At 39.9% G+C, this 19,186-nt stretch overlaps 1 protein-coding gene across 1 annotated transcript in view; it reads right to left on the minus strand.

The window, feature by feature from the left end:
* nxph1 (neurexophilin 1) overlaps positions 1-12,891 on the minus strand; it is a 64,601-nt gene extending 51,710 nt beyond the window's left edge. The window contains exon 1 of the mRNA XM_073463520.1: positions 12,838-12,891. Coding sequence (XP_073319621.1) covers positions 12,838-12,891 — 54 coding nt within the window. The remainder of the gene's footprint in view (positions 1-12,837) is intronic.
* Positions 12,892-19,186: the final 6,295 nt, after the last annotated feature.

Here is a 19,186-nt window from a genome sequence, read left to right on the forward strand (position 1 = left end):
CGTAATCTCTTGTTTATGACAGATAAGACACACAAATACACACATCGTAACGCGTATATGATAATCCATCATATTGATTTAGCAAAGGCTTCGTTGAAAACAAATGGACAAGACCGGGAGGAGGGTTAGCAAAACAGTTGAGTAGTGACCGGGCAAGAGGTTGTTATGGAGAAATAAATCCGGACAGGATGAATGAAACCCCTCCGCTTCGCATTGGGGTTTCATTCATCCATTCATTCATCTTACTTGCATTACTTGCTGCTTCATTTAGCTGCCACGAGCAAATAAATAGGCTGATTTGGTGTAAACATGATAGCAATTTTAGCTTACAATGCTAACATAGCATTCTTTGCAGTTTTGCAGGCGCTAGAGAGAATGGATTTATTTGGTTCCTTTTGCTCTTCACATTGTGTAGGTCGTACTATTGGGCCATAACCACCATCTAAATAATGTTAATAATAATGATCAATCTTTCAAATTGTAGACCATAGCTTTAAGTTTCAAAATGAACAGTGGTCAGGCTTAAAAACAGCTGGGTTTGTTTGTTATGGAGAATTTGATAACTTTGAGCTGATATATACATACATTATACATTTAAAGCTGCACTAATCAATACATTCATATTAACAACCGTGTTAAACAACTATGCATAATGTGAAAGCTATCACTAATATTGATTAATTATAACCCAAATCTGCAGATAACCAGCTCTTCAGAGCTTTATAGGCTCTTTAATCTAATTTTGTTTTGTTTTTTTGGCGCATGAAGTCCACTCAAATCAACCTTGTTTCCAGCAGCAGGTGCTAGCTGTTTTCAACAAACAAGCTTAGATACACCCACCTGCCTAACACCAAACAGCAGACAGACATAGTTAGAGACTAGCTGTTGAACTCAGTGGAGCATATAAAAGCTAAAGAAACAGATATTTAAGGAGTTGGTGGAGAACAAGTAGTTAAAGGAGAATAAATATTTGGGCACAAACACAGCACAGAAATAAAAGCTACTGTTGCTCTGTGTAGTAATAAACATTCAATGTCTGGCACCCTGGGGGGAAAAGATCATGGTTCATTCAAAGCCTGGTCTCCTGGATAAAAGTACTGTAAGTGGCCAACCCACCCAATTTTCTGGCTCTTTATACTACATTCATTCTTTGCGCCTATCATTATCTCCCCCTGCTGGTACTGCACCTTCACTGTGTGTAATTTCCACGCCTGGACAGGTTAAAACACACTATCATCTAATGGATTGGTGGGTCTTTTACTTGCTTTGGCTTGAGTAAAGGCTGCCCAACTGTTAAGGTTAGGGTTAACTAACATTGACTGTTGATGGTCCTCCATGTCATAGCTTAGACACCTTCCTTCTAAGAAATACATTTGTAATTCGCATGTTTGGGGCTTGTTGCTTGTCAGGAAAACAGTTTTTAGGTATTTGGACAAACAAACGGTGCCATTCTTTTTCTGAGGAAAGGCTTTTTGGGGTGAAACATTGTTTGTCAAACTAAAGAGAGCTCTAATACCTGTTTTACGTTGATTTTAGCAGCCAGTGTCTATCCCATTACAACAGTGTCCCCTAAAAATGTAATTTCTCTCAAAATGCATGTTCTGCTGCTTGGCAGTGTGAATGTGAGTTCTATGAGATGGAGTTCAAATAACAATCATTTGAGGGAAAGATTTTAAACATAAGACTGACCCCTGTTCATCCCAATAAATGAACTTGGTGCTACTCTGTATGAAACCATTTGAATTGAAACATATAATTGGTTACATGAATCCTGAGATTTCCTGCTCAGCATGTCACACAAAAAATATCTTGTATCTCAAATGTTGATAGTTGTTGACATTCTCTGTTCTGTCTACTTTTCCATCTATCTACAAGCAAGGAGGCAGAGAGGAATAACACACAGGTTGACAGTTTGTTGTTAAACCTAAGAGACTTTATCATTGTTACTCTTCAAAAAACCATCAGTGTTGACAATTTTCAGCCTGCTTCTCCTTGGTTGAATTATATATCAGCTTGTTTGCTCAGAGTGACAGCAGCAGCACAAACAACCCAGCCTGACAGACATGTTGGTGTTGACAACAAATTGGAGTACTGTACTCGTAAAGCAGGCCAGGCATGGAAGTCTCTCACCTCCCTCCTCTTTTCCTTTTTCCTTTTCCTGTTTTGTTCCACATCTCACATGGCTCTCACTCCATCTGGTTTAGTACTACAACGTCTGAAAGTGAACCACAGGTGTCGGATAGAGTTGCTGCTTTGAAGATACAGTATAGTGTTAAGATTTTGTGTTGTGCTCTGATATGAAGATCTGAGAAAGTGATCAGATGTAGAACATGGATAACTGCAATATTTAACAAACAGCCCACTTTAAAGTAACTAGCTACACCAGCTTGCAAGTCTTGGAGTTTTTCTGATTACAGCAGTCCAAAGTGACTGAATATCCAGGACTTAAACCAACTGTGATGAAATGTGACTTTTTTGTGGTATGTTGCAGGAAACTGTGATTTAAAAAAACATCTTCACAAGGTTTAGGTCAGACAGTCACATTTTGGTAGGTTGGTGTAAGCGGCTGGTTAGCATTACCAGTTCTCTGCAGATAGCTGGCCAGAATGTTAACGTTCCGTGGCCTGTTTAGCCCTGAGTGTGGTCTCTCAGGTAGTGCTTTCTCCCAGGCTTGGTAGCACTCCCCGAATAGATGTAACCAGTCAGATGAGTAAGATGACTTCTAAGACAATGCAGTTTATGTTGGAGTAATTTAAGTGATGCAACTAACTTTATTTGATTATTTTTTATTTTAATTATATTCTCGATCAATTGATTAGTTGTTTGGTCTATAAAAAGAAAAGAAAAGAAAATTGTGAAAAAAAATGTGAGTGATTAGTGTTTCCCAAAGCCCAAGATGACATCCTCGAATTTCCTTAAACACATTTACTTTACTGTAATAGATTTGTAAAGAAACTAATATATCTATATTACTAAGAGTAACTGTGTTTGGTCAGTAACCCATGTCTGTCCTCCACCTGCTCATGCAGTAAAAGAGAAAATAACTTTTCTGGCATCCCTGCCAGAGAACAGAACTCCATACAGCGGTCCTGTCTGTGCGAAAACACACACAGAGCAGGATCCTCCTGTATGCTGCTATGTCTGGTAATTACCGCTCTGCGTTCCTGAAGTGCCATAGAGAGGAGGGAGGGGGTTACAAACTGCAAACCGGACAGGATATAAGCTATAATTATGACAATGCTCACAGCAGCTTTAAACTTAAAATGTTTTATCATATTTGACTATTTCTGGAAGACATATTGGTGGCATTAGACAAAATTGTAAGGTCGCAGAAATACAGTAATGGTGATTCCCTTTGATCAGAGGTTTATAGTCCAAAGGTGTAGGACAAAGCTATATAAATCCAGCTTTGTTCCAGCAGCTATCAAAGTGGTAGCAAAATGATGCTATATGCAATGTCTATTTATGGATTTAGTTTTTAAATAATAAAAAAAAAAAATTTCCTTCTTTATTCTCAAGGCTATTTATTTAAATTGATTTTTTTGTTTATTCTGTCTTAAATCCAGATTAGTGGAGCTTTTATCTTGTTTTATTATATCTGTGTATTTTGTTGAAAAATGTGTGTTAAGATGGATGCATGGTCTTCTACTGCAAACTAAATCTACCTATGGATTCAAAAAGTAAAAAAATGTAACCTTGACCTGATTTTATACTGTTTTTTTGTCTTCACTGGTATGTATATTCATGGATAAATTGTGAAAGGTTCACCGACATGGGATTTTTTGATAAATTCTTTATTCGGTACAGAGGATTGTCCTGACTTTTGATAAATTTTACGGTATGAATCCAGTACTTAAGAGCATTTGATACTATTCTCCAAGAAACCAATAGAATTCTTTAACAGCTCTTCAGACATGGCGAAGCTGACTTATTTGCAGCTTTTGCACTGTTGAGTAAAAGCCTTCCACATTCCACTGCAACGATTTCTCTGCTACAGAAACACTCCAATATTGTCAGCCAATATATGGGACAAAACCCTGGTTTGAAGTGCTCACATGAGTGTTCATCGCTCATTGATTTTTTTGTAAGTCATCCATACATGTCTCTGGATCGGGACGACACCGCCTGCATGGCCAGTCACTGTAACCTAACAGGATGGAAAGATCTAAAGGAGAAGATAACGGACATGGCTGGTAATTCCCATCAGTGGGCGCCATGACTGTCGGACTGTGCAGAAGACGTGAGCTCCGATGGCAGATCCATCACTGCCGACGCAGCGGAGGGAGGCACACACACACACACATATACTACACACACACCTCCTCTACATTTCCACCATTTCCACCTCCTCCTCCCTTGAGGAGTACAGCATCTCAGCCTACTCTGTGTCACTGGTCAGTCAAGCCCATCATCAGGTTAGAAAGAAAGGCAATCCATCACTTTACAGCTCCAAATCCAAAGCCTGCACCGTATCCAGTCAGTACCAGAGCACAGACAGTGTTATTCATACAGTATCTTACCACCAGAGTTAATTCAGCCTGAGTAGCTGGAACTGAATCACTTATCTCTTCAGTATATACCAGGCTTGGTCATGCAATTTAAAACAGTGAAGTCATTAATCTCAATTTCAACCTTAAAGAAATATCTTTCGTAAAATAGGAAGATTCCAGAAAACGAGAGTCTCCCTAATTTGATAGTTCTGAGGAGAATTTAATGAAAAAAATCTAATACGAAAGGGATCATTTTTACTGTCAATGTATCTATGAGGAGTGATCAAGAATTTCAATCTTTTCAATTAAGAATTTCAATCAATGTGTTGTATGTGACCTAACTGGTGAAGATATTTATTTTACCTTTTATGGTCGAAACGCTGACACAAAGTGATGAAGATAAGGGTAAATGTACACCTATACTATATCTTCTTACAATCATGAAGATAATAGATATTATAGTAATTTGTCTGTCATGTCCTTATTGCCATCTAGTACTTAATAAAAAATGAGGGCAGCTGGAGGATCATTTGCAGAGCTAGAAAACTGGTCACATTCAGATAAAGTGAGGGTGTCATATGTTCCTGTGAAATTATAACTTTTTGTACATATTTACTGAGAATATCAATTAACATAACTGTGGCAGTAAAAATTATTTTACTTATTACTCATGCATCTAAAGATACAGGTAGTGTTGTAAAAAGTACCCAGAAGTCATACTTATATAATGTTAATTTGTGAAAAGTGAAAGTCCCCAATAGGAAAGGTACTTCAATAAAAGTCTTAAATAATCTCATATTAAACTTAACTCAAACTTAAATATCAAAAGTAATTTTTCTGGCACTAAATATAACTTTAAAAATGAACAGTAAACTATAGATATATTTACACGTATGGGCTGGCTGATTGTTGGATCCGATGATCAGCATTTTTCTTAGTACTGGAATAAGTGGGGTTTTTCGTCAATAAATTAATTAAAAAATGCACTACTGTGGCTCTGATGCAGTATGTAATCTGTTAAATAACTTAGCAAATAAATGTAGTGGAGTGTAAAAAGTACAATAATTGTCTCCGAACTATACAACAAGTGTTGTAAAGCAGTTTGAGTTGTCAGTAGACTGGAAAACCGCTATAGAAATGGTTTATTTACCATTCCATTTACAAGTGGAAGTATAAAGTAGCAGAAAAAACGAAATACTCAAGTACCTCAAAATTGTACACAGTACAGTACCTAAGTTAAAGTACTTAGTTACATTCCATTATTGGATATAGGGTATATGTTCGTAAGATAATAAAGTCTAGTGAGACTGGAATGACAGTGTGACAAAGTTCAGAAATTTCATTTTCATTTTAATTTAGAGGGTTGATGAGAATGTGATGAACAGATTGAAAAGTTTGTAACGTTGGGCTGTTTAATTAAATTAAATTGACTTCAACTTAAATTCCAGTGGAAGAAGTCAGTTTAACGATGTCCTTATCTCTTGGCTAGTGACTCCTAGTGGTTGTGAGCATGCTTGAGGCTGGTGATGGTGATGGGATAAAATAGGTAAAACAGAAAACTGAAAAAATGTCACAGTTGGAAGAGTGTGAGGAAAGCTGTGGAGCAGATTTTATGAAGCATCACTGGAGACCAATCAGTGAGGGAGAGCCAGACTCTGATCAGACCAAATGTGTCTAATAGACCCAATCGCCAGTGAAGCCATCACCTATTAAACACACTCATGCGCAAATGTTTGCTAATAATAATGACCATTAGATGGCAGGAATAGATTCTAAAATCAATTAAGCTGCAAGCATGTGTGAGCGTGTTGATGCTTGTGGCAAAACATTGTCTGGTGAACACACAGTTCAATGTCACTATCTGTGTCCACTATGTGGCACTAGAGAACACGGACTAATTACATGTTAGGTTCAAGTATCTCAAAGGTAGACCTCATCGAGAATTTCATGTAAGCTAAATGAAAGTCACCTGTTGCCAGTAGGTGATGCAAAGAATATAACTTCTATCTGGCAGGTCAATATCGTAAGGCCATTACTCTGATCAAACATGAAAAATTTTGGGAAGATTCAACAATGTACACTCATGTTACAACAACTTCCTGATTTATGGCAAATGATGCGTTGCCATTAACAGCGTTCGATGAAAACTGACAAGCTTTACAATATGGCATTGTCAATGTCCTACGGCTTTTTTTAAAGACCATTTTAAACGGTATGCGGTCAACCTGCTTGGAGAATAAGTGTATACTGTCAATTCCTGTAGCCAGTAGGTGATGCTGTGATTATATCTGAAAATTTGCATTGAATTGTCTTCAGACCAGGAGTCTTAAAAACAGCAGGAATTCATTCTTGGCCATGCGGTAGCTGCAGAACAAGCAGAAAACATACATTGACAAGCTACCAATTAAAGCTACTATGGCTAACATGTTACTGTTGCCTACTGACACATCCAGCACATAGAGGAACATCAGCATTCATTTGTCCACTTGATGAATGTCCAATACTTACTGTCTTTTTTGCTCTGTTTGAGAACCACCAACTCCTGAGAAAAATGCCTGGGTTGTAAATTAGCCAAAAAGACCCAAAACAATTAGCAGAAGGACACTAAAAAGGCTCTGTGAAGCCCAGTGGAAAAATGGACTAAAAATGATCTGTGTTAGTCACTAAAAACGAGCCTATTTCATTAAATTAATTAATTAAAAATATAAGTAGTATATAGTATAGTATAGTATAAATTGCTACATTTTTAGATACACATCTGCTATTTTGTGGATTTTAAATGTTAAATCTTCAGAAAACAAGATAAGTCATGAAAAAGACGGTGGAGGCAGGCACTGAGTGCCATCAAAAAGACTATTGAATCATCTCATGTGAATGCAGATATCAGTGTGAGTGTTGGAGAGGTCTGCTCTATCACTTCAGCTGTGACGAGCTGAGCACACGGCGGACTCTGGAGTCACAGGAGTACCTGGAGATGCAAAGCAGGTTGGACGAGGTTATCTAATCGCCTCCTGCCTTCAGAGACACTCCTCTCACCGGGCTGCTTCAAAGTGCTGCTATCAATGTACCACACGCTTTGCCATAAACGGATTGTTCTACGTGGAGAGGGAAGCACAGGGAGTGTGTGTGTGTATGTGTGTTGGGGGGGGGCCTTCCCTCAGGATCAAACCTGAGTCGGGTTAGATTTTCTGAGAACAACGCCCTTCAACAATCAGCTCCAGCTTTGACCTCTGAACTGTGAACGCGATTGAAAATCTGGAGCAGCGCGTAAAGGAGAGAATAGAGGCTGTGGTCATTAATCACAGATGCCGACCGCCTCAAATATATCATCTGCGCACACACACACACACACACACTCACACACAAACACACACACTGACAGCATCAGCATCCAAGCTGCAAAGTCAGATTGGGTAGTTGTTGTGTTAATATTTGAGGGAGTTTCCTCTCCAATTTAACACCATCAAAGATTCAAGGCAGATTTTTCTCATTCACCCCCCTCTGGATCTCAATAGTCATCCCTGCAATCACGTATGCAGGGAAGAAAAATTGTGGTTGTTTTCACTGCAGTAGGTGCTATTATCATCGACTTTATGGCCAAACCAAGGTCATGTGTTGTTTTGACTGTTTGTGGGAGCGTGCGGCTGCCTGGGGAGGCTGAGCTCAGATCAGACAGCCCAAGACTCACCATGCTGATGAGTCCTCGGCCCCTCACAGAGGTTACGCAGAGGTAACAGTTCACGCAATATAAAGCACTACAACAAGACGGAGTCACCTTGATGTGTCAATTCCAAAGTTGTGCACCATTAATCTTTCTGCTGAGATACACAGCAGCATTCTGATTGAAGGTCAAAGGTCAGCTTCACACATGAAACCTCAGTTTCAATTTGACGTCATTGTATCAAATACTAATTTCATTAATTCTCCTCATTCAGAATTGTGGTTGTATAAGCAGTATATTATGAATATAGAAGAGCATTTTCTCTTCTTTTTTGGTCAAACAGTGTAACACAACAGCAACACAATGTGTTAGTCGATTAATTAATTGACCAACAGAAAAGTTTGGTAATTGATTCATCTTTTCAATTATTTTCCAAGTAAAATATCTCAAATGTGCGTTTTCATTACCATCTTTGGCTTCTGAACTCTTGGTCAGACAAAACATTTAATTTGAAGACATTGTTCAGACTTCACACGTTCAACTGTGGGTAACTGTAAAGACTATGTTCCACATTTTTATTTTTTTACAGACAAAATAATTAATCATTAATTAGAACAAATCAATAGTTTAATCAGTAGAAATTATAGTAAATCATCGTCACCTTCTCTAAGTATAATTATTTGTAGTGAATTAAATTCTTCTAATGTTCATTTTGCTGGAGATGACCTGTGTCATCCCTTCAGGACCTTTAAAAACAACCCAATGACTCGTGGAACACTCTCAAGGTCTCTTAAACCCCCCTCAAGGACTAGAATCACCTGAACGATCTCTAAGACACTCCAAACCTCCCATGACACTAACTAAAGACCTCTGCACCTTCTTCAGTGACACCTGGAACCTCCTTAAGAACAAGACAAAAACCTTTAAGCACCATTGGAACCTCCTCATGGTTGTCTAAATTACTGCTGAGCATCCCTCCTGGATTCCCTTAAGCATTGCTTGATCTGCATTTTGAGAACCCCCACGACATATATGAAAGCAATCACTGCAGCTGGCAACCACTTGTCACTGAGCGAAATCTGGCGAATTTGACAGAGCTGGGTAACTGAGGTGAGGCCACTGAGACAGCGGCAATGGCAGCATGGGAATCACAGTGTTGTTCTCAGAGACTGAACCCTTGGCCCTTTTGTACTTCACTCTCTCCAGCAGCTGGACTTGAATAGCTCCAAAGTGACGCCTCCATGCTGCTTTAAAAGCTAAGTAGCACAAAGGTTGAACAAGGAATTGAGAGAAATGTTCACTTAGTCAACATCTGGGCTAAAAAATACAGAACACCCCACGCTCTCCATGGCTCTCACTTGATGGCCATACTATGCACTTGTCCGACTGCGTGCAGCCTATATCTCTATGTTTATGTGTGTGTTTGTTCAGTCATGGGGGGTATTGTTGGGGAGGTTCCACACTGTGTGAACTGTGCTGAAGTGATCTCAGTGCGACTTTCTTTCCTCTCCACGAGCAGACTGCTTGACACTGTAGGCACCATTTGCATTGATAACAACACCTTAATGTGACTGCTATGACTGTTGCCAGTGGGCCCTTTACATCTGTAACCCCAGGGGAAGAAAGTGGGGTGTGCAAGCAACCACAGACACCTCATCGCCTGATTTCAAGTCAAAATATGGCACCAAGGCCCAGACGAGAACCACATCTGTCAGTTCTTTAAAAATGCAGCAGTGTCAATATGCCTCAGTCCTTAAATCCCTCCTGTGGTCTGACTTCATATCTGTGACTAAGAGGCCAAACTGATGAGAACAAATATAATGATCCCACAACAGAAAAACAGTCGCTAAAGCAGCAAATAATGATACAACTCACAATACGAATAATACAAGGAAGAGCAAAAATGTACAAAAGCGGCATATTCAAAAGTGTGTATTAAGGATGTAAATACAATACAAGACCAATCAGAGATTTAACAGACAGATAGATTAAGAATATAAACAATAAAAACACATGTGAATAACAGCAGTATTTATATAAATGAAAATAAGTGGATTTACAGCTAAATCAAATAGCTGTTGGGAATTAAAGAATTTAGATTCTTTCGGCACAGAGGTTGACAGATGTTAATCTAACCACAGAGCAAATACTATACTATTCCTGTTCCTGTTTCTTTTATATTTATAAAAGAATCTATATATATATATATGAGAACTAGTTAACTTTTGAAAGGGAAAAATTATCAAAACAACAATATAGTATGGTTTTAGAATTCCATTGTTTTTTCTACAGTTTGATATGAATTTAAGCATCATACAGCGTTTTCTAAAGTATAAAACAATAAGCTGTATTGAACACAATGCCTTTCACCTTTTATCCATGTTAAATGCTGTGAATTAAATAAACAGAAGCTTCAGTGCAATAATATAAATAAGAAAATCCTAAAAATCCGAGATGGATATCTGCTTTCCGGAATAATAGTGGGTGCGCTAATTAAATATTGGACCCATAGGTGCTCGTCCCGCTCTGTGCTATGGACTGTAATGCTGTCTATACCTGAGCTGTGCTGTTATCGGGGTCAAGGCGCGGCTCTCAGACAAGAGGCTTAAGCAGAGACAAGAGCCTTTAACACGAAATAAAACCATCAAAGTTCAGCTCTAATCCCCGCTGCCGTGGATAAGGCTGACTGTTAACGGGCTACACAATAAGATCGGGTTACTCTAGGCGGGGTGGCTTTGTATGTGTGCTTTTTCCTCCAGCTACACAATTCAACTAAGACAACACGGCGGACAGGATTTAGTGGAGAAGCAGTAGAGGATTTTCTTCACCCATGCGCTGTATTTAAAAGTCACACCTTTCCCTCGACAGCAGGAATTTGACACGAAATTAACGCTTATGTTTGATGTCTATAAATGACACCAGGCTTCAGGATTTAATTCAGAAATAGGGCACAACGGTATTCGGAGATTTCTTTTTTCAAGAGGGAGGAAAGTGGTAAAAATTTCAGCTTTGCAGGCAAATATGTCACAAGCAGAGACTGGTGTCAAAAAGAGGTCAAACCATACAAGCTTTAAACATCAGTTTCAATTTAAAAACTCAATTACGATTATTTATCTTTCTATTGAAAAATAATTCTAGTTAGGCCTTTTATTTCCCCTATGGCTCCTTACAGAATATTGCTTCTTTGCGTATTTAAAGGGAAAAGTGTGTTTAAATGTCTTTAGCACCTTGGAGAGCTCCAAATCCACCAGCTGTGTGTTTTACTTTGTATGTTAGTTTTAAGAAAAATGAAGAAGTCACACACGTTTACACACTAAACCCACTGTGGATACAAACTGCCAGAAAACGGGGTTTGCACATATTCATAATATACGGGAATATAAGGAAAGTTATAGAATTACCAGTATGTGTAATACCTACATTTGATACAATTCTCACTGGTATTCATATTCCTATTACACCTGTTGGCAGTTTGCTGAAATCCGCCAGTTGAGATCAATTGTATAAATTAGAAATAGAATAATATAATATGCAAACTATTCATATCAAAAATAAATGAAATTAAGCAGAGCAGTTTTGGATCTTGAATGTGTGTCTAATTAGAGAAGAGTAGGATTTAGATTTCCTCTCTGTTCAGGCCTGATATTATAAATAATTTGGCGATCTAAAAACTAGAATGTACATATTTATAAATGGTTGGAAAGGATATATTTCTTTCTTTTCTGCTTCTTTGTGTTGAAAAGAGAGAGCGTTAAGTGATATCGTCCTTTTTGAGTCAAATTCAAAGAATTGGCAGTAAACTAACGGACAGTAAAGCCTCACTCGGTTCGGCAGTTTCAAAGCTTTACTCATACTAAACAACTTAAACTGAAGTAGATTTTAGAATGTATTTCATCTTCATATCTAAGAATAAATTAAGTTATACCTTTCATCAAAGGTTTCATCTAATCGCGGGCTGTTTCTGTTATGGTCTGGATGACTTTTAATCACTGAGGGGAGCTGAACAAGACCGAAGACAATAAACGTCTATTTTCATTTACACTTTGTAAAAGAACCAATCATATAAGGCTCGAAGCCTCTGTCACTGGGTCCCAGTATTCCCTGCTTTCAAGTGTGTAGTCTGGTGTCCAGGCAGCCAGACCATCGACATGGAGTTTTGGTCTGTTATGGCGCCCCCGTGAGACGATTCCGTTGCCTGTGCCGGTTAAAGATAGCTGTTTCAAGCGCCAGATTAACAACAAATTGTCTAAAAAAAAAAAAAGAAAGAAAGAAAAAAGCAACAACAACAAAATAAAAAAACCCCTCATTTTCATCACATTAGATAGACATTTTTTCCCGGATGCCCGATTTTCTCAGTAGTTTAAAGTAAGTGAATTTAACGCACAGTGTTATTGCGCACGGAAAATGACCCCTTTGTTCAAGTTTTATTGTCAAACAAATATTTACAAAAGGTGCATAGATTAAGTTTTTATCCGTCCTTTACACACTTTCTGTGCACTGTGCCGCACACTGAAATAACCGAACAGCGTCTCTGCAGTCGCGCGTTTGAGAATGCGCAAGTTCAGCCGAGTAAAGTCCGCTCAGAGTAAGAAAATTCGAACAATTATCGTAGACTTTGTGTCAAAACAGCGTGAAGTAGAGAAAGTTGAGCTAGAAGAACAGGCTGAGCAGAAGTGTGTAACTCACCAGACAAAGTGCAGGCGTCAGGAGGAACACGGCACACCAACACGTCACCTGCATCCTCCAGGAGCTCAAAGTTCCACTAATTTCCCTCGGCTGGTAGTCGCAGTTTTGCGGACCATAAATCCACCTGCTATCCGCCTCACAGCACGGTCAAGCCCCTCAGCAGCCCAGGCAAAAAGGACACAACGCACCCCATGACCGCAGAACAAAGCTGAGAGTTGGAGGCTGGGGCGCAGGACGGAGGAGCCGGTGAGAAGGCTGCTGCTGTGGAGTGATGGTGCTAGAGGGGGTGGGGGCGACAAACAGGCCTACTTGAGAGTTAATCCAGGTAGAGAGAGCAGCGGGGTCATAGCTGTGAGCAGGTTCACGTCCTGATTGTCTGATAGCTGGTGCGCGCAGCGGTGGGAGCGCTCAGATCTGAAGGGAACGGCGGGGCTTTCCGCTTTATAACACGCGCCTACAACACAACCGGAGAGTCTCGCTCTAGGGGGAGGGACGAAATGAGGGGGGAGAAAAAAGGCAGGAAAAGACGAATTAAACGAGAGGAGATTGGTCCAAGACGCAGCCAAGAAAGCGAAGTTTTTTTTCTCTCTCCCTTTCCTTTCTCTCTTTTTTTTCTGAAACAGACGCTCGTGAGGAAAAAGCGTTTCACCTTGGTTGCTGGTTTGTGCGCTTGATGTAGATGAATGAGCTGACATTCAGAACTCCGCTGCCAATAGCTCCAGGCAGCCTCCTCCTCCACCCGGCCCCAAACAAGAGAGCCTCAAACCTGAACAAATACAGCACAACAGCTGCTGTTCATGATGTAATTTCAATATATTAATACTCATTATCACTGTCAGAGCCTACAGTATTATTGCTTATAGTATGCTACTAATAAATCCCCAACATCTGCTGAGCATACAACAATGTCGTATGTATTTTCATGCAAATTCACATATGCCAACACGCGTAAGCAGAGGCAAACCTTAGCTGAAAAAATATCTGCCTAACCAAGTCATTTCATATATTGTCCGTCCAAAAACCAAATTTTCTCAAAACAAGCGAAATACATCAAAGTTTTTTCAAGAGGCATCAGCTTGTTGCCCTGACTTTTCTAGAAGTGTCAGTATCTCAAAACAACACAGAATAATAAGGCTGCTGCAGTAGAATACAGAAATAAACTTTGTTTGTTGATTTGCACCGGAAACGCGTTGAAACTGTTAAAGCTCCAATCCTTAAGATTTTCATCATATCAGATTACATTTTTTTCCTTTTGACGGAGGGCATTTATTCGGCTATAGCTGGATATTTACACTCAGTTTCTTTAGAGCTATTTGCCTTGTCAATGGCAGGGTCTGCCATTTGTGTGCTGTTTGAAATAGCATTCATTTGCACAATGTTTATTGGGAAGACTTTTTACCTTGAAGTATAAACAAATACACCAGTCTTTACCTGTTGTATCCCTAATAAAGAAATTGCTTAAAGTATGGTTTCTAGCCTTTTAAAACACAACTTTGCAGCTTATATTATCAGAATGTTCTTAGCATTACCACCCAATCAACCAGAATTGAAATCTTAAAGATTTTGCAATAATACCAGCAGATCTCTTCATTTGTTTTGCAGGGCCACTACTGAGCCCTCCCCAAACACACACATTCCCAGAAACTCACCAGGTGGATTTCAACCAAATGTGGATGGAGGATGGGACATGGCCCAGAACAGACCTCATTAGCTTATGGTGTGGATAAATCTCCCTTCCTTAAACGTTGGGATTTTTGTTGTTGTTACTGTTGTTTTTCAATATTTTTGTTAATTTCTCAGGGAATTATACATGGATCTTGATGAAAACATGAGCATAGTCATGTCATGGATATTCTATTACATGAGATGATCTGGTGTATTTAGATGGCTGGTGGCAGGACTGTTGGCCCTTGGTGAGGGGATGCACTTGACTTTCTAGTTATATATGGTACATGTTTGTTTAAGAATATCCACCATGTAAGCATGATATTGACAATTAATGGCGTCAACATTTTGGCATGGGGCCCCTCCAAAGGCATCAGCCACCTTGAGATCTTATCATTTCAGTTTGGGGCCCATGGGCAATTTCCCACACTGCTTGGCTGGTAATCCAGCCCAGGGTGAGAAGAACTTTTGGCAACACTTCATAATAACCATAATTAATAAATGGTACATTTATAGTTAGTTAAACATTAGTTAATAGTTATTTCACTGTTAAAATTATTAACCATTTACAAAGTGTTATAAACATCAATCGAAACTTTACAATAAACAGTTGCTTAATTAAATGGTTTATAAATAATTTCATTGTAAACAGTGAGTAACTATTAACTAATGTTTAATTAGCTATACATTTACCATTTATTAATAATGGTTATAAAGTGTTATTTATAAAGTGGACATTTCTGCAGTATCGGAAAGTCATATGCATTGGCTTATGTGGTGACACCTGAGCTAGTTCCATTCACTGATGAAGACCATGAGATGTGGTTAAAAGCCCTGGAAATGCCAGTTGGTAGACTATTGTTGTTTGTTACTAATGTTGAGAACTCCACTGTCTAAGAGTAAGATTGCACATCCAAAATTGTACAATAGGAAGGGGCCAAAATGATTTTTTTTGTGTGTGTGTGTGTGTGTGTGTGTGTGTGTGTGTGTGTGTGTGTGTGTGTGTGTGTGTGTGTGTGTGTGTGTGTTTGGGTGGGTGTCTACTCTAGATGCCAGCAGAGGCAGGACAAGGTGAGTGTGTGTTCCTGGCTTGGAGATAGATAGATAGGGTCCTTTTTGTCAAGGAACAGAAGGGGCGGAGGTGAGCAGAAAAGAAAAGACAGGAGGGGCTGTGCTTTAATAAATCCCCAGCAGTCTCATTGCTACAACATTACAGTGGTCAAGCATTGTCGCCATAACTCAGCCAGTGGGGCTGATGGGATCTTGCTCTGAATGGCCCAGATAGCCTTCACAGGCCCAGCATTGCATGCAGTGGTAGAGCAGGCGGAGATAAATCAGCAGAGTCTGGCTGACTTCCATTGTGGCTGCAATGAAGCACAATCTGGTCTCTGGTAAGATAAAGGGCCCGTAATTCAGGATTAATTTAACATTCCCCCATGTTGATCAAAGATTTATCCAGATTGTGCCTAGTTGGCCGGTAAGGCCAGTTTGCAATATTTGAACTGAGTGTCTCAGTGCTACAGGTTTCCCTCAAATGCAAGTCATCTTTGCAGAGGCCAGTAGAGTCTGGACTTTGAAGGACTTAGCCAATTTAGGAATACATTTATACAATACCATACCTCATGATTTATGTTCAGTGCCAATACAGAAGACCGAAGTTTCTGTTTTGTCACAGACCTGTAATTAGTAGTCAGTGTCTTCTTACCATAGCCACAATCTTTATCTAACCTTTACCATACCACATTTGACATAATCCAGGGTTTGCAGAACCATCCATTCAACATTTTTGTCTGGTGACAGGGTTGAAATAACCCTACCTTAACTCGAACAAAGTATACAACCTTCACCACAGTTTATTTGCTGTAACGATAATCTTTCTCTAACCCTAACCACACTGTGGTTGCCATGCACAGGTAGTGCAGAAAGAAAGAATTTAAAAAAATATTATCACAGAATCTAATCCAAGGGTTTTACAGAATTGTCCAGTTGCAATGTCACCTACAAGGGCATAGGTTTGTTCTTAACTTTGGTACATACAATAAAATTGATTTAACCATGCAATAGACTTAGAAAAGGCACAATAGCAACCACATAAGAGTGTGTGTCCAAACAGTGTTTGGACACACACTCTGGCAGGGTGCTTTGTCGCAGTGCTTGTGCAGTGAGGGAGAAAACTTTATATGGAGACAAGCCTGAAGGCTACTGTTTCAAAATCAAAATATACATTAATAAGAGCACTTGCATGAGAATGTAGCGCTACCAAATTCTTGGAAAAAGGTTGAATTTATGAGGGATTCTCTGTCAAATTCAGCAGGATTATCTGTCAAATTCAGCAGGTGTGAAAACAGGTGTTTTTGGCTTGCAAATCTATCTCTTACAGTCTATGGTTCTGAACCAACTCAGCAATAGTCATGTTGTGGGGTAGGATACATGGGAATATCTAACTCCAGTTCAAAGATAATGCGATGCAGCAGTGGCTCAGTCCATGGGCATTTGGCTTGGGGACCAAAGGGCGATCGATTCAAAACCAGTCAGCATGGAGTGTGGACTGGTAGCTGGAGAGTTGCCAGTTCACTTCATGGGCACTGCCCATGGGCAAGGCACCAATCCCCCCTTGGAAAAGGGCAGGCACTTTCAAAAAAGCTTGAAGCCTGGCAAGATGGATTTGTGTGATTACATGATTAGCAAATTGATCTGCTTCCGAAGGTAAAAGAGTGTGTTCAGTACAAGGCTTTTTTAGGTAATGAGACTGTAGTAAATGCACATTAAGACTGTGGCCATTTCTTTGTGGTTTTTTTTGTTTGTTTTTTTTCATGAATAGTGCTCGATAGCTAGCTATTTATGAAAATGACATACCATCTTGATTGGTTATTTCTCCAACTATGGAAAACTAGCCTGTCCTCATCAGAAATACGACCATATGGATTGACTGTGAAGCAGCTTATTACGACCCATTTTTGCATTTCTTGTAAGGCAGCAACCTCTAGTGGCTATAGTAATTATTACATCTGCAAAGGAGGAAGTCAGGTGAAGTAGTATAAAGAGTGAAAAGAGTAAACTCCCTATAGGGAGTAGGTCAGGGACAGATAACTGGGTTAAAAAGGCACAGGACTTTCATTCAGGATACTTACTAACGTAGTGAGGGTCATGACCTGTACATAACATTACTTACATTACGATACCACAAGTTACTTACGTGACACAGGAACCTTTGTAACTGAAGTTACAGAAGTAACACAGTTATTTTAACCCAAATCACAATGTATTTGTAAACCTAACCAAACAGCGGGTGTGCAATAGAGGTCTTTGAACCTGTAGCTGGTACACCGCAATGGTCACGTTGTTTTGTCACTGGTATGTGACCTATTCCCTCATTGTGTTATGAGAATGTATTGGGAAAACAGAGAGCAGTTAAACTATGGGGTGCATTGGTCTTCTATTTATTTTACTGAGTATATCCAAAAAGTCTGGGGTGGCTTTGGGTTTTCTTTAAACATAAACTGTTGCATATGTTAATTGCACTACTTTCTATACTGGCATTGAACATGGTCACTGTACGTTAATCATGAGGGTTGAAATTGTCCAATACGAATGTATGTATGTATATGTGTAATTCAAAGGTTAACTAGGCTGGTTTAAACTGATTTCTTGCAGCACTCCTGACGCTAACTCCTGATGTCCTTTTTTCATGGTGCCTCAATGAATGTGAAAATCTGACAACACTGGTTTTTGCAGACACTGAGTATATAGACACCTTTAATCTGAGAATGGTTTGGCCTTGCCAGTGTCAAAATGTATATAATACAAGTGTGAATAAAAATGGAGAAGCCATTCAGTGCTTTGACTAATGCTTTGGAATGTGCTCCCAGTCACTAACATAGACAGTCAGTGGGGAAGTATGAGTCTCATTGCATTTCAAGGGCACTATAGAGCATCAGTGAAGCACAGGGAGTTAGAACTGAGCTGCTGAGTTGTATCAGTGTCACAGAAAGAGAACCATTCACAGGAGTGATGTGAACACAGCCTGCCGACCATTACAAAAAGGGGAGAAATTACAGAAAGGGGAGTCATTTCTAAATTCTCAAACACCTGCTCTCCTTCCTCTTTTCAGCACCAGATCATCTTTCATTGATAGAGTGTAATCATGAGGTCAAGTTGCTAATTTTCCAAGCACACCTTTTGTGCCCATTCAGTGCTGGGGGAGAAAATTACAGGGTAGCCTTTTCCTAATAGCTTACCATTGGGCTACAAAGAGGAGGGGTAAGAGATAGAAACAAGAGAGAGGAAGAGGATGATTGCCCAGCTGAGTGACGCTGGCACCCGGTGGCATGGATATGTTCGGCTGGCTCAGCTCCATTGCCGATTGTGAGGGCAGATGTTGCTGTGGGCCCTCAGGCATGGCCATGAGGCGGTGGCAGCAGGTTTGCCGTGGCTGCTGCCCAACCAGCTGCCATTTGAAGTGTCACTCCACATCCATGGCGAAGGATAGGAGTCAAACTGGGCTTGACCAGAAGGGCCAAGGGTGCGCTTAACACCATGTGTGGCGACAAAAGGCCTGGCGGTCTGCAGTCACAGTCGAGGCTGCCAGTGCTTTTCTGGAGGATGTGGAGGGTAGGCGGGCTGAGGGGAGCTGACAGAGACAAATGGCTGAGCAGAGCGTCGGTCACAGGATGCAGCTGCTGCA

This window comes from Pagrus major, chromosome 3, assembly GCF_040436345.1.
Source record: "Pagrus major chromosome 3, Pma_NU_1.0".
Classification (NCBI taxonomy): domain Eukaryota; kingdom Metazoa; phylum Chordata; class Actinopteri; order Spariformes; family Sparidae; genus Pagrus; species Pagrus major.